Raw genomic sequence first — 15,095 nt, 5'->3', positions numbered from 1 at the left:
CAAGCATATACTAGGAAAAGTCTTAAAGTTACAATGTTTTCATAATAACGTCGTCCTTTAACCTTTAACAACAAAACAAAAATGACATTACTTTTCATATTCCATCTATCGTCATTACCGCCATTGTGGCTGATGGAAACCATTGTTCCAAAGTCCATTTATTGCATGTTTAATGTTCTGAGGCCGGTTCTCCATAGTGAGAGGACAAAGGAATTTTGTCTGTTGCCTAAGATTTACAATGGGTGTGAGGGGTCATAAAACCCTCACATCTTCATACTCCTAGATCTCTCCTCCTCTGTTGGGGGTGAGTGATAATCTGTAGGGTTGTGGTCTCCTGTAACCTGACCTGATCAGGACAGTCATGACAAGTTCTACTTCCCTTGTCACTGTTGAGTTCTACTTCCCTTGTCACTGTTGAGTTCTACTTCCCTTGTCACTGTTGAGTACTATTTTCTTGTCACTAGTGAGTTCTACTTTCTTGTTACTGTTGAGTTCTACTTCCTGTGTCACTGTTGAGTTCTACTTCCCTTGTCACTGTTGAGTTCTACTTCCCGTGTCACTGTTGAGTTCTACTTCCCGTGTCACTGTTGAGTTCTACTTCCCGTGTCACTGTTGAGTTCTACTTCCCTTGTCACTGTTGAGTTCTACTTCCCTTGTTACTGTTGAGTTCTACTTCTCTTGTCACTGTTGAGTTCTACTTCCCTTGTGACTGTTGAGTTCTACTTCCCTTGTTACTGTTGAGTTCTACTTCCATTGACACTGTTGAGTTCTACTTCCATTGTCACTGTTGAGTTCTACTTCCCTTGTCACTGTTGAGTTCTACTTCCCTTGTCACTGCTTTCTCTGCTTTCATTATCACAACAATTCAAACACATCCAGTGAGAAGAATTACAGTATTATACCATTTTGGGACAAATTACAGTATTATACAATTTAGGGACAAAGGTCAATGGATGTGAAAGTTTGAAATACGCAGCACATTGTGATGAAATCAACCCGGCATTCCATTCAAGTCCAGTAAGTTTCTCCTTGTAGACTGAAAGGGAGACGAGGAGAAGCAGTCTTCACTGTATAAATCACAGAATTTAACAGAACATTATATTGTATCTCTGTGGCCTTCGTTAAATCATACTGAATGGTTTGAATGCTGGCCAATAGTTTGGCCTTGTGTGAGGGAGGGGAGAGCGACGTCTTGTCCTAGAGAGAGGCACCACAGTACTCAGCGACTGGGTTGTAGCTGGAGCGCTTCTCACTCTAATAAAACATGTTACAAATAGGCTCATAAGACATTTTAAAAGGCTCATAAGACATTATAAAGGCTCATACATGCTTATAACATGTTAAAAAAGACAATTTTACAGAATTTGATCTCAATTGAACACAGACACTAAATGTTTGAAACAAAAGGATACATTTTTATTTATTTTTACATAAAATGTAAAAAGATCACCTCTACACCATTAGTGGTCCTTTTCCAAGAGAATGACACAACTACAGGGTCAGATGCTTTTTAGTCCAACCGATGTTAAAGTGTGGGATTTGGGAATCGGATCCTAGTTCTGTGCCCAAGGGAAAGTTCAGTCATGGATGAGAGGTATTGTGGCAAATATCTACTGTATTAACACCTGATTATATTTACCCATATAGAGCCATATATTTACACATCAAATCAAATTTGATTTGTCACATGCGTCATAAGCAACAGGCGTAGACTAACAGCGAGAAATCAGCGGAAAATATTAAAATAATAACACAAGGAATAAATACACAATGAGTAACAATAACTTGGTTATATACACAGGGTACCAGTACCCGAGTCGATGTGCAGGGGAACAAGGTAATTGAGGTAGATATGTACGCATACTGTACGTAGGGGTAAAGTTATTAGGCAACAGAATAAATAATAAACAGTAGCAGCGGTGATACCAAGTGGTGATGCAACCAGTCAAGATGCTCTCAATGATGCAGCTGTAAAACGTTTTATATTTATTTATACACTGAGTGTTTCAAAACATTAGGAACACCTGCTCTTTCCACGACTTTGGCTGCGGTTCAAACTCAGAAAAGACACACCCTCGTCCACTTACCCTCATCTATTGCCCTTGGGGGAATCCCCGTCACCATCTTGCAGGGTGGTCCAAATGATTAGGCAAGCAAGGGAAGTTTGCAACGTAAACCCCTCAGCCCTCGTTTTTAGTCAAGTTTGCTAGTGTACAATTAAGTTCACTCCGTGCCTGAAACTCCCCATGATTCAATTCACCACGATTGTACATCCGCTAAGGAAAGTCCGCGAAAACCTAGAAACAACATCAATGGAGAGGTCAACATACAAGTGTAAGTAAAAACAAATGAAAATAAGTTAGAAATTGTGCTACTAATACACATGACGGCACAAACACGTCTCATAAAAAGTAATGATGTTTTTGTTTGGTTATCTTTTGGAAATTGTAGAAATAAAACATTTTCCTTCTTCAGAAGTTCCAGCTAGGTAGGCTAATGTTAGTTAGCTAATTAATTTGCAAGCTATCATACAGTAGGCGTATATTAATAATTATATAGTTAATATAAGTAGACATGCAATCATAATTGACAGTAGCGCATATAAAGCACCCACATGCCACCGGTGGCTGAAAACACAATCATCGCGGGGTGAACGAGTCACGAATTTCTGGGCAAGGGCGGTTCATTTAAAAATCATTCCTTTCTCCCTCGCCCCTTGCCCTGTAAGTGTATACTTGTCAGACGTCATGATACGTCATCAGAAGTGTCCACTTCATTTGAGGGCTGAGGGGAGAGGGTGTGTCTTTTAGGTGTTTGGACTGCAGCCATGGACTGACCAGGTGAATCCAGGTGAAAGCTATGATCCCTTATTGATGTCACTTGTTAAATCCACTTCAATCAGTGTAGATGAAGGGGAGAAGACAGGTAAAATAAGTATTGTTAAGCCTTGAGACAATTGAGACATGGATTGTGTATGTGCGTCATTCAGAGGGTGAAAGGGCAAGACAAAAGATTTAGAGTTCCTTTGAACGGGGTATGGTAGTAGGTGTCAGGCGCACCGGTTTGAGTGTGTCAAGAACTGCAACGCTGCTGTTTTTTTTACACATTCAACAGTTTCCTGTGTTTCTCAACATGGGCCAGCATCACTGTGGAATGCTTCTGACACCTTGTCCAGTCTATGTGAACTGAGGCTGTTCTGAGGACTAGAGGGGGTGCAACTCAATATTAGGGATGTGTTTCTGATGTTTTGTCCATTCAGTGTATTTGGTAAATCATATGTCTATGATTTACATGTACCAATATGTAGCCACATTGCGTTAAAGTGACCCCTAGAGGTGCTTAGTGGCTATTGCATCTCGCTACACCAGGATGTGTGTTCACCATTATAACACTAAATATATAGAATACCCTTTTCACACTATTGTGCCAATGCAAATGGTACTGTGTTGGCCTGGATAGTTTCTTTTTACATTGTCCTGTACAGCACTGTTCCACCGTTGTGTAACCGGGCCAGCCCAGTACAGCTGTGCTCAGTGGTGTGTAAAGGGTACAAGAGTGAACACAGCATAGGAGCACAGCATACCCATAACATGATGCAGCCACCACCATTCTTGAAAATATGAAGAGTGATACTCAGTGATGTGTTGGATTTGCCCTAAACATAATGCTTTGTATTCAGGACAAAAATGTCATTACTTTGTCACATTTGTTGCAGTATAACATCAGTGCCTTATTGCAAACAGGGATATTTTTTATTCTATACAGGCTTCCTTCATTTCACTCTGTCATTTAGGTTAGTATTGTGGATTAAATACAATGCTGTTGATACATCAGTTATATCAAATCCAGTCGCCACTAGCCTCATGGTGAAATCCCTGAATGGTTTCCTTCCTCTCCGGCAACTGATTTAGGAAGGGCACTTGTATCTTTGTAGTGTAACATTACAAATGCACCAATCTCAAAAGGATATTCAATGTTTCAATTCAATGTTCTACCAATAGGTGCCCTTTTTTTGTGAACCTTAGGAAAGCTTACCTGGTCTTTGTGGTTGAATCTGTGCTTGAAATTCACTGATCGATTTAGGCACCTGTGTGGGATACGGAGATAGTCGTTTAGTCATTGAACAATCATGGTAAACAGTATTATTGCACCCGTTGAGTCCATGTAACTTATTATGTGACTTGTTAAGCATATTTTTACTCCTGAACTTAATTTAACTTGCCATAACAAAGGGTTGACTACTTATCGACTGGACATTTCAGCTTTTTATGTTTTATTAATTTGTAACAATTTTGAAAAACATGATTCCATTTGGACAATATGGGGTATTGTGTGTAGGCCAATGACAACCCAAAAAAAATCGAAATTCAATCAAATTTTACATTCAGGCTGTAACACGCTAAAATGTGGGAAAAGTCATGGGCTGAAGGCTGTGAATACTGTGCGAAGGCACTGTAGATAAAATCCTGTAGTGATACTCTTTAACCTCTGTAATATACACTAAACAAAAATATAAACACAACATGTAAAGTGTTGGTCCCATGTTTCATGAGCTGAAATAAAAAGATTCCAGAAATGTTCCATAATGCACAAAAAAACATTTCTCTCAAATTTTGTGCTCAAATTTGTTTACATCCCTGTTATTGAGCATTTCTCCTTTGCCAAGATAATCCATCCACCTGATAGTTGTGGCATATCAAGAAGCTTATTAAACAACCTGATCATTACATAGGTGCACCTTGTGTTTGGGACAATAAAAGGCCACTCGGAAATGTGCCGTTTTGTCACACAACACAATGCTACAGATGTATCAAGTTTTGAGGGAGCTTGCAATTGGCATGGTGACTGCAGGAATGTTCACCAGAGCTGTTGCCAGAAATTATAGATAAAAAAATAACAAAATCAAGAAAAATAGAATTACATTAGTGTAAAACATGTTTTAATTAATTGTATAAATTGTTAGTCATCACGATATGCACAAGGTCAGTTAGAGGGAAAATGTAGGTTACATTCAATGATGTATATAAACCCTGGATTGCTGATGCTATGCATTGGTCATTGAGAGGCTTTGAAGCCTTCGGGATGCCATATTGGCATTCCCCAGTAGGAGCAGTCCTCCATAGGATGTTTTATGTTTTTACATTTTTTATTTAACCTTTATTAATCTAGACAAGTCAGTTAAGAACAAATTCTTATTTACAATGAATGCCTACACCGGCCAAACACTAACCCGGACGACGCTGGGCCAATTGTGCACCGCCTTATGGGACTCCCAATCATAGCCGGTTGTGATACAGCTTGGAATCGAACCAGGGTCTGTAGTGACACCTCTAGCACTGAGATGCAGTGCCTTAGACTGTTGCACCACTCGGGAGCCCAAATGAGTGGAACTCTACAGCATTTTAATTTAATGTTTCAAGGATAAGGACATATCTTTTCATTTTAAGTTTAACTCACATAATATAATTTAAAAGTATGCATTAAGGTGTCTGCAATAGAATAAACATGTCAAAAATGTATGTAGACATTAATAAATGCATTTTTATAGCTTCCAAAATCTTTTTTTACAATGGAGGAGGAGTACCAAGATGGCTGTGCATTGGCTTCATTTACAGAGCCCCCTGTGGCTGCCAGCCATCCAGGGTTTAGACACATCATTGGTTACATTCAGATATTTCTTCAGAATAATGCAGCACATATTCATGTTCCCCTAATCAATTGGTTCTCTGTGGATGGGTGGCTTTTATACGTTATAGTCATACTTGCAGTTATTTAGCTCAACAATGTGTAGACTAACAGTATCTCATGAAGAGAACGGTAAATGTTTCCAAATTCAGGAACCAATCTTTCCTTATAAAGATATCAGGCTTACCTCATAAAGCAAAGCATTATGACGCATGAAATTACAATGCATTCTATCCTAATGCATCACCAAACCATTATCTACCGTGATGTGTAAATAACGAATATTAAAAAGTGTGCTTCACTGAAAATAGTTCCCAGTATGGATTTATAATATATACTGCTTTGACTCTTATAGTAAGTCTGTGTACAGTACACATACGTAGAATAAATAGATTGCATTCTTGCTTAAATAATGACAGCACTGTATAATAAAACATGTGGTCTACCGTAACTTACTTGTGCAGTGTACAACAACCAACACTAGATGGTGCTAACTGTATGATAAACAACAAGTGACACAGTCCACACACAGTTGAACATGTTCATTCACAGTGAGCACAAGAAGTTGAAAATACACATTGTTTCTATGTTTAGTGAATCTACTGCACTAGGGTTTGATACCCAGCTGGTCCCACTACTGTTAAATGATGAGATCTGTCATGATTACCAGGAGTGAAGTCTAGTGTGGGCCGGACTTCCTTCGTGTGTTTCAGGTTCCCACCTACTTATTCATCATGATTTTCAACCTCAAATGCGTATATATTTCTTGCTCATAAAGCTGTTTTTCTCGTTCCTCTAAGATATGAAAAGCAGGTATCTTCCCTTCATCTAAAACCATAGAATAGTATGTGAGTTATTCCACAGATTTTATGTCAAAAGTGTATTAGAGTACAATCTTAGAAAAAAAAAGGTGCTATACAGAACCTAAAATGGTTCTTCGGCTATCCATATAGGAAAACCCTTTGTAGAACCCTTTTTGGAACTAGGTAGAATCCTTTTGGGTTCCAGGTAGAACCCTTTTGGGTTCAATGGTTCCAGGGTAGAACCCTTTTGGGTTCCATGGTTCCAGGGTAGAACCCTTTTGGGTTCCATGGTTCCAGGGTAGAACCCTTTTGGGTTCCATGGTTCCATGTTCTACAAAGGGTTCTCCTATGGGGATTGCCAAATAACCATTTTAGGTTCTAGATAAGAGTGTACAGTATGAATGTATTACCTGTACGGTTCTATTTCTGAGTTTTGATTAACAAGTGAAAACCAAACACACACAAAAAAGTATCTACCAAATGCTTTGCATTGAAAGATTTTTCTTAATAAAAATAATAGTTTTGTGTTTGAAAAAACTAAGTCAAGGTAGATACAGTCCACAACGCAGGTGAGTGACCCTACAATATACATTTTCAATGTATATGCTGTACATTGCATTACATACTCTTCATACAGCATATTTCAATGCTGTCATGACGATATGGTAAGTGCAAATATGTTAACATGTATTGCTGAGTGTGTCTGAAGACATAGAAAGGGACACTGAGGAAGATGGAAGGGACCAACCACATCACACTGTCCACACTGTGGTTGTAGTTCTGGGACAACTGTGGTTGTAGTTCTTAGAGACCTGTGGTTGTAGTTCTGGGACAACTGTGGTTGTAGCTCTTGGAGACATGTGGTTGTAGTTCTGGGACAACTGTGGTTGTAGTTCTTGGAGACACGTGGTTGTAGTTCTGGGACAACTGTGGTTGTAGTTCTTAGAGACCTGTGGTTGTAGTTCTGGGACAACTGTGGTTGTAGTTCTTGGAGACCTGTGGTTGTAGTTCTGGGACAACTGTGGTTGTAGTTCTTGGAGACCTGTGGTTGTAGTTCTGGGACAGTGTATTTGCCCTCGACGTGTGACGGAGAACGGTCCGGCCTGCTTTTTATTCAGTAAACAAACCTACCAGTCCAGAGAGCAATAATAGACTTTAACGGGTCGGTCCAGGTACAAAAAGATCGATCACGATCCTGTCTACACAGAATACACAGAATACAGGGGATCAAGGATCAGGATTGATGAGGAATATACATCCAGAACATCTATATAAAAAGGATACTTCTATGGACAAAAAGGTTAACTGACTGATAATAATGTTAAGCGTACATATCTGTTCAAAGCAAAGGGTCTGCTCATGTGCAGCACTACCACTGAGGTCTTGCTGTATACATTCCCTTCATCTCCAGAGTTACATCTACAATAGCCCTCTATCCCCTTTAAAAGTGTACTACCTTAGGCCTATGGACCCTGGTCCAAAGCAGTGCACTCTATAGGAATTAGGGTGACATTTCAGACGCAAACCAAAAGTCTCTGTCCATCCCCATCCGTAGGTCATTGTATTGTGATGTCCTCAGTGGAGTCGTGCCGTCTCACCCTGGCCTTGCGGTTGTCCACCTGGGTCTGTTTCCACTTGAGCTGACGCAGTTTCTGCTGCCTCTTCTTCTCCCGGTGCCACATCTGCTCACAGTACTCGTCTACGCTCATACTAGCTGCGCCCATCATGTGCAGGTCCTTATAATTCCTGAAGAGCTGGGCGTGGCTCTGGGTGTGGCTCCCAGGACCTCCAGGGCCCCACCTCAGTCCTGCTCCCCCAGCCTTAGGATCAGCTGCCTTGGCCTGGGATGCTGTCATGCTTTGCTGGGGTATGACCTGGAGGTTATAGCGGGCCAGGATCTGGGAGAAGGAGTGCTCCAGGGTGGTACAGCTGTAGAGGCCAGCGTCCCCTGGCTCCAGTCGCTGCACCAGGAGACCCCGCTTCATGTGGACCATACGATCCTCACTCTGGAGCAGCTGGACAAGGACAGCAGGGCAAGACAAGAAAAGGTTCATCATTAGGCTGAATATTAGTTAATATTAGCTTCCAGCCAATTGGCGAGAGATTTTCATGCGGATATTCTAAAATCTGCAGAAAGAAAACATCTACATTTTCCCACCAGTGGTATATTTCCACCATATATTTATATATGTGTATATGTGTATATATTGGTGATATATTTCCACCAAACAGAGTTCTTGCAGAAAAAAATCGGTGCGTTTACGACGTAAAGGACGTCACAAACATTTTTTATTTTCCACTTCAGTTTTCATGTAACAAATAAAAATCTAAAAGGTCAATGTGTTTCCATCTCATTTTCAACTCTTACCCATAATTTGGTCACAAAAATACTGTTGCGTTAAATAGCAAATGTGCCTACTTTGGTCTTGTCACGTGTGCTCTAGCCAACAGCTCGCAGATACAGCGCGGGTAGGCTGTGCGGGTAGGCTGTGCGGGTAAACTCTGCGGGTAAATTCTGCGGGTAGGCTGTGCGGGTAGGCTGTGCGGGTAAACTCTACGGGTAGGCAGTGCGGGTAGGCTGTGCGGGTAAACTCTGCGGGTAGGCTGTGCGGGTAGGCTGTGTGGGTAGGCTGTACAGGTAGGCTGTGCGGGTAGGCTGTGCGGGTAGGCCCTGAGGGTAGGCTGTGCGGGTAGGCTGTACGGGTAGGCTGTGCGGGTAGGCTGTGCGGGTAGGCCCTGAGGGTAGGCTGTGCGGGTAGGCTGTACGGGTAGGCTGTGCGGGTAGGCTGTACGGGTAGGCTGTGCGGGTAGGCTGTGCGGGTAGGCTGTGCGGGTAGGCTGTGCGGGTAGGCCCTGAGGGTAGGCTAGTCTACATGATGAGATTATTATGGATATGTGTATTTGTCAGACGACAGTCAAGCATCGATCATCACGTCACCAGAATAAGACCCTGGATATTTATTGGAAAGGAGCATCAAGGTCACTTTTTTAAACACCCTGTGAAGTTCATCATAACTTATTTAATCTGTAGCCTGATGAACTGCATGGTTTCCTGACGAGTCGTGGAGGGAGGACCACACAACATGTCACCGCTTGACTCCAAGTTTACTTCCACCCCCATTTCTCTCATTCATTTTAACGACAGATAAATATTCCACCATGTCAAACGAACAAACTATCTGTTGGCACCTTCCTAATATTGAGTTCCACCCCCCTTTTTGCCCTCAGAGAACAGCCTCAATTCTCCGGGGCATGAACTCTACAAGGTGTCGAAAGCGTTCCACAGGGATGCTGGCCCATGTTGACTCCGATGCTTCCCACAGTTGTGTCAAGTTGGCTGAATGTCCTTTGGATGGTGGACAATTCTTGATACACACGGGAAACTGTTGAGCTTGAAAAACCCAGCAGCGTTGCAGTTCTTGACTCACTCAAACCGGTGCAACTGGTACCTACTACCATACCCTGTTAAACGGCACTTAAATATTTTGTCTTGCACATTCACCGTCTGAATGGCACACATACACAATCCATGTCTCAATTGTGTCAAGGCCTAAAAATCCTTCTTTAACCTGTCTCTTCCCCTTCATATACATTCATTAAATTGTATTTAACAAGAGACATCAATAAGGGATCATATGCTTTCACCTAGTCAATTTATGTCATGGAAAGAGCAGGTGTTCCTAATGTTTTGTACACTCAGAGTATAAACTTGCACTGACACTATCTGTTTCCATCACAGCTGTCGTATGACTTTACTCGCATAAAAACTGTGTATGGAAACGTGGTTAATGATTCAGTTAAAAATGAGTGATCAATACATGTGTGCTTTTATTGTTCTAATGTTCGGTACAGATGATGAGTTGATAAAGATTTGTCAGTTTGTGTGTTAGATGCCAGGCCTTAGTTAGCATAAAGTTAACAAAGAGCTAACATGGAGAGATGTCCGTCTCTCACCTCTCTGCCGGTGTGAGCCTGTGGTGGCTGTGCTGTCCACTTGACTGTAGCTAGCTGGGACCTGGGTACACACTCTAGGAAGGTGGAGTTACTCTCCACTCCGTATACCACCTTCACCTCCACCGACTCAGAACCTGCAAAGAACAGGATGATGAGAGTTTTGTAGTACAGATGTAGGATCTTAATTTGAGCCAGCTCGCTACAGAAGGAAAAATAATCTTGCAGCGACAGGAAATGTGAATTATTATGTGTATTATAATAAATCTATAATTTTGTAGGGGTTGATAAAAAAAATGTGCAAGTGAAAATCAAGCTTGACATTTCAAAGTAGAAATGACAAACTTCAGAAGCCTTTTTAAATCTAAAATACACTACAATATTTAGTTCTCCTGCCAGAAGGTGATCAAATGAAGATCCTCAAACTGTAGTCACATTCATAATAGTCTCTGTACAAGATGTGAGTTCCAAGAGGACATTGTAAAGTGACTCTGGATAAGAGTGTCTGCTACATGACTGACATGTAAAATGCCCAAGAGCAGGATGTGTAGATTTGTCTTGATACAACTTGATATCAAATCATTTCGAATTTCAGAACGGGAGGGGGCAACTGCAACGGACTCAACTAATATACAGTATCATGAGCTAAGAAGAAGCGCTAAGTGAACTAAATTATTTTTTTAAATTTAACTATGCAAGTCAGTTAAGAACAAATTCTAATTTTACAATGACAGCCTGTGGGGTTAACTGTCTTGTTCAGAGGCAGAACAACAGCTTTTTACCTTTCGGTTACTGGCCCACCGCTCTAACCACTAGGCTACCTTCCACCCTTAGTTACATCAGACATGGTCATAGGAGCCTCGTGAACTGAGATGAGTTACATCAGACATGGTCATAGGAGCCTAGTGAACTGAGATGAGTTACATCAGACATGGTCATAGGAGCCTAGTGAACTGAGATGAGTTACATCAGACATGGTCATAGGAGCCTAGTGAACTGAGATGAGTTACATCAGACATGGTCATAGGAGCCTAGTGAACTGAGATGAGTTACATCAGACATGGTCATAGGAGCCTAGTGAACTGAGATGAGTTACATCAGACATGGTCATAGGAGCCTAGTGAACTGAGATGAGTTACATCAGACATGGTCATAGGAGCCTAGTGAACTGAGATGAGTTACATCAGACATGGTCATAGGAGCCTAGTGAACTGAGATGAGTTACATCAGACATGGTCATAGGAGCCTAGTGAACTGAGATGAGTTACATCAGACATGGTCATAGGAGCCTCGTGAACTGAGATGAGTTACATCAGACATGGTCATAGGAGCCTCGTGAACTGAGATGAGTTACATCAGACATGGTCATAGGAGCCTCGTGAACTGAGATGAGTTACATCAGACATGGTCATAGGAGCCTCGTGAACTGAGATGAGTTACATCAGACATGGTCATAGGAGCCTCGTGAACTGAGATGAGTTACATCAGACATGGTCATAGGAGCCTCGTGAACTGAGATGAGTTACATCAGACATGGTCATAGGAGCCTAGTGAACTGAGATGAGTTACATCAGACATGGTCATAGGAGCCTAGTGAACTGAGATGAGTTACATCAGACATGGTCATAGGAGCCTAGTGAACTGAGATGAGTTACATCAGACATGGTCATAGGAGCCTAGTGAACTGAGATGAGTTACATCAGACATGGTCATAGGAGCCTAGTGAACTGAGATGAGTTACATCAGACATGGTCATAGGAGCCTAGTGAACTGAGATGAGTTACATCAGACATGGTCATAGGAGCCTAGTGAACTGAGGTTGACTGCTGCTGCCACTTAGTGCAAACCAATATACTGTATTATGAGCTCAGTTAATATTAGTTAAGTTACCTAGTGAACTGAGGCTGGCTGATGCTAGCTGCAACCAGAGACATACTGTACATATCATAGACAGACATAGAAACATTTAGTGTTCATTTCTGTAACTTCTACTATATCGCAACACTGGCTCATTGTAGCCCTGTACACACACACACACACACACACACACACACACACACACACACACACACACACACACACACACACACACACACACACACACACACACACACACACACACACACACACACACACATTACCGTCTTCTGCGTCGTAACACTGGCTCATCGGATCCCCGTGTTTCACGTCCTGGCGCCGGGCTCGCCTGAGGAGATAAGATAGCAGACAGCCTGGGTGTCATAATCATGTCATAACTCTGACAGCTTTAGACTGTGGCAGTAAGTTTGTTTGTTAATTTGTTTGGAATCCCCTTAGCTGTTGATTTAGCAACAGCAACTCTTCCCGGGGTTCACAAACAAAAAAATACAACACAACACATTACAACATGATACAACACAACACAATACAATACCACATGATACAATACAATACAATACAATACAACACAATACAACATGATACAATACAACATGATACAATACAATACAATACAACATGATTCAATACAACATGATACAATACAATACAACATGATACAATACAATACAACATGATTCAATACAACATGATACAATACAATACAGCATGATACAATACAACATTATACAATACAACATTATACAACACAACATGATACAATACAATATGATACAATACAACATGATACAATACAACATGATACAATACAACATGATACAATACAACATGATACAACACAACATGATACAATACAACATGATACAATACAACATGATACAATACAACATGATACAATACAAAACAACATGATACAATACAACATGATACAATACAACATGATACAATACAACATTATACAATACAACATTATACAACACAACATGATACAATACAATATGATACAATACAACATGATACAATACAACATGATACAATACAACATTATACAATACAACATTATACAACACAACATGATACAATACAATATGATACAATACAACATGATACAATACAACATGATACAATACAACATGATACAATACAACATGATACAATACAACACAACATGATACAATACAACATGATACAATACAACATGATACAATACAAAACAACATGATACAATACAACATGATACAATACAACATGATACAATACAACATGATACAATACATCATGATACAATACAACATGATTCAATACATCATGATACAATACAACACAATACATCATGATACAATACAATACAACATGATACAACATGATACAATACAACATGATACAATACAACACAACATGATACAATACAATACAATACAATACAATACAATACAACATGATACAATACAACACAATACATCATGATACAATACAACACGATACAATACAATACAACACAATACAATAGAATGGTACTTTATTATACATATGTTACAACATAAATGTGTGTTTTATTGTCAAACACAGTAATAAGATAATAGAAGACTCTTAAATGTTAGATGTCATTGTTATGTTAATTGCATGTTTGATGTAATTGGTTTTCTACTATAATAGTAAAAAGAATGGATGTGGAGATCAATATTGATGTGTTGGTCTTTTAAACTTTTAAACTAAGTAGAGTAGTCACCTCTTGTTGCTGGGGAAGTATCGGTTGCATGTGTTCCCATCCCAGGCACAGTAAGGGTCTCTGGCCAGACAGCAGTCAGCACAGTCTCTACCGTACAGCCCACACCGCTGCAGCGGTAACTGGACCACTCCCTCATCACTGCTCACGTACACCTGTTGCTGTAGACACACAAACAGGGGAGAGGATTTAACTAAATCTAATGCACTTTTAATTAATGTAATTGATTCCTATTGAATTATATTGAATTGTCATAGTGCTGCTAAAAGTGTCACTGTAAAGATCCTCCTCTCCACCCTCTCAGGGCGGGGCGCCTCAGGCTTTGCCTCCTCTCCACCCTCTCAGGGCGGGGCGCCTCAGGCTCTGCCTCCTCTCCACCCTCTCAGGGCTGGGCGTCACAGGCTCTGCCTCCTCTCCACCCTCTCAGGGCTGGGCGTCTCAGGCTCTGCACACTCTTGGATTGCATCCTCCCTGGCAGGTCGCTCCTACCAGGTGGAGTGGAGAGGATCTGTGTCTGCACCACATACTCTCACTACTGGTGTCCCCCAGGGCTCGGTAATAGGCCCTCTCCTCTTGTCTCTATACACCAAGTCACTCGGCTCTGTCATATCCTCACATGGTCTATCCGTTCCTTTTTATGTGGATGACACTCCACTACCTTTCTCCTCCCCCCCTTCTAACACCCAGGTTGCGGCAAGCATCTCTACGTTCCTGGCAAATATTTCTGCTCAGATGTTGGCCTACCACCTCAAGCTCAACCTCGACAAGACAGAGCTGTTCTTCCTCCCAGGGAAGACCTGCCCGCTCAAAGACCTCCATCGTGGTTGACAACTGCACAGTGCCCCCCCCCCCAGAGTGCTAAAAACCTTGGCGTGACCCTGGACAACACCCTGTCATTCTCTGCAAACATCAAAGCAGTGACTCGCTCCTGCAGGTTCATGCTCTACCACATCCGTACAGTACGACCCTACCTCACACAGGAAGAGACACAGGTTCTAATCCAGGCACTTGTCTTCTCCCGTCTGGACTACTGCAACTCTCTATTGGCTGGG

General features: G+C 41.3%; 1 protein-coding gene across 1 annotated transcript in view; it reads right to left on the bottom strand.

Moving 5' to 3' along the window:
• Positions 1–4,922: 4,922 nt before the first annotated feature.
• The window catches only part of LOC139536358 (semaphorin-3D-like), a 151,985-nt gene continuing 141,812 nt past the window's right edge, over positions 4,923–15,095 (bottom strand). The window contains exons 15-18 of the mRNA XM_071336831.1: positions 14,047–14,204; positions 12,581–12,645; positions 10,443–10,576; positions 4,923–8,503 (exon numbers count right to left, since the gene is read on the bottom strand). Coding sequence (XP_071192932.1) covers positions 8,045–8,503; positions 10,443–10,576; positions 12,581–12,645; positions 14,047–14,204 — 816 coding nt within the window. The 3' untranslated portion in view covers positions 4,923–8,044. The remainder of the gene's footprint in view (positions 8,504–10,442; positions 10,577–12,580; positions 12,646–14,046; positions 14,205–15,095) is intronic.

This window comes from Salvelinus alpinus, chromosome 12 (genome assembly GCF_045679555.1).
Source record: "Salvelinus alpinus chromosome 12, SLU_Salpinus.1, whole genome shotgun sequence".
Lineage (NCBI taxonomy): Eukaryota > Metazoa > Chordata > Actinopteri > Salmoniformes > Salmonidae > Salvelinus > Salvelinus alpinus.
The sequence above is the reverse complement of the archived record's forward strand: the minus strand, read 5'-3'. Positions and strand labels throughout refer to the sequence as shown.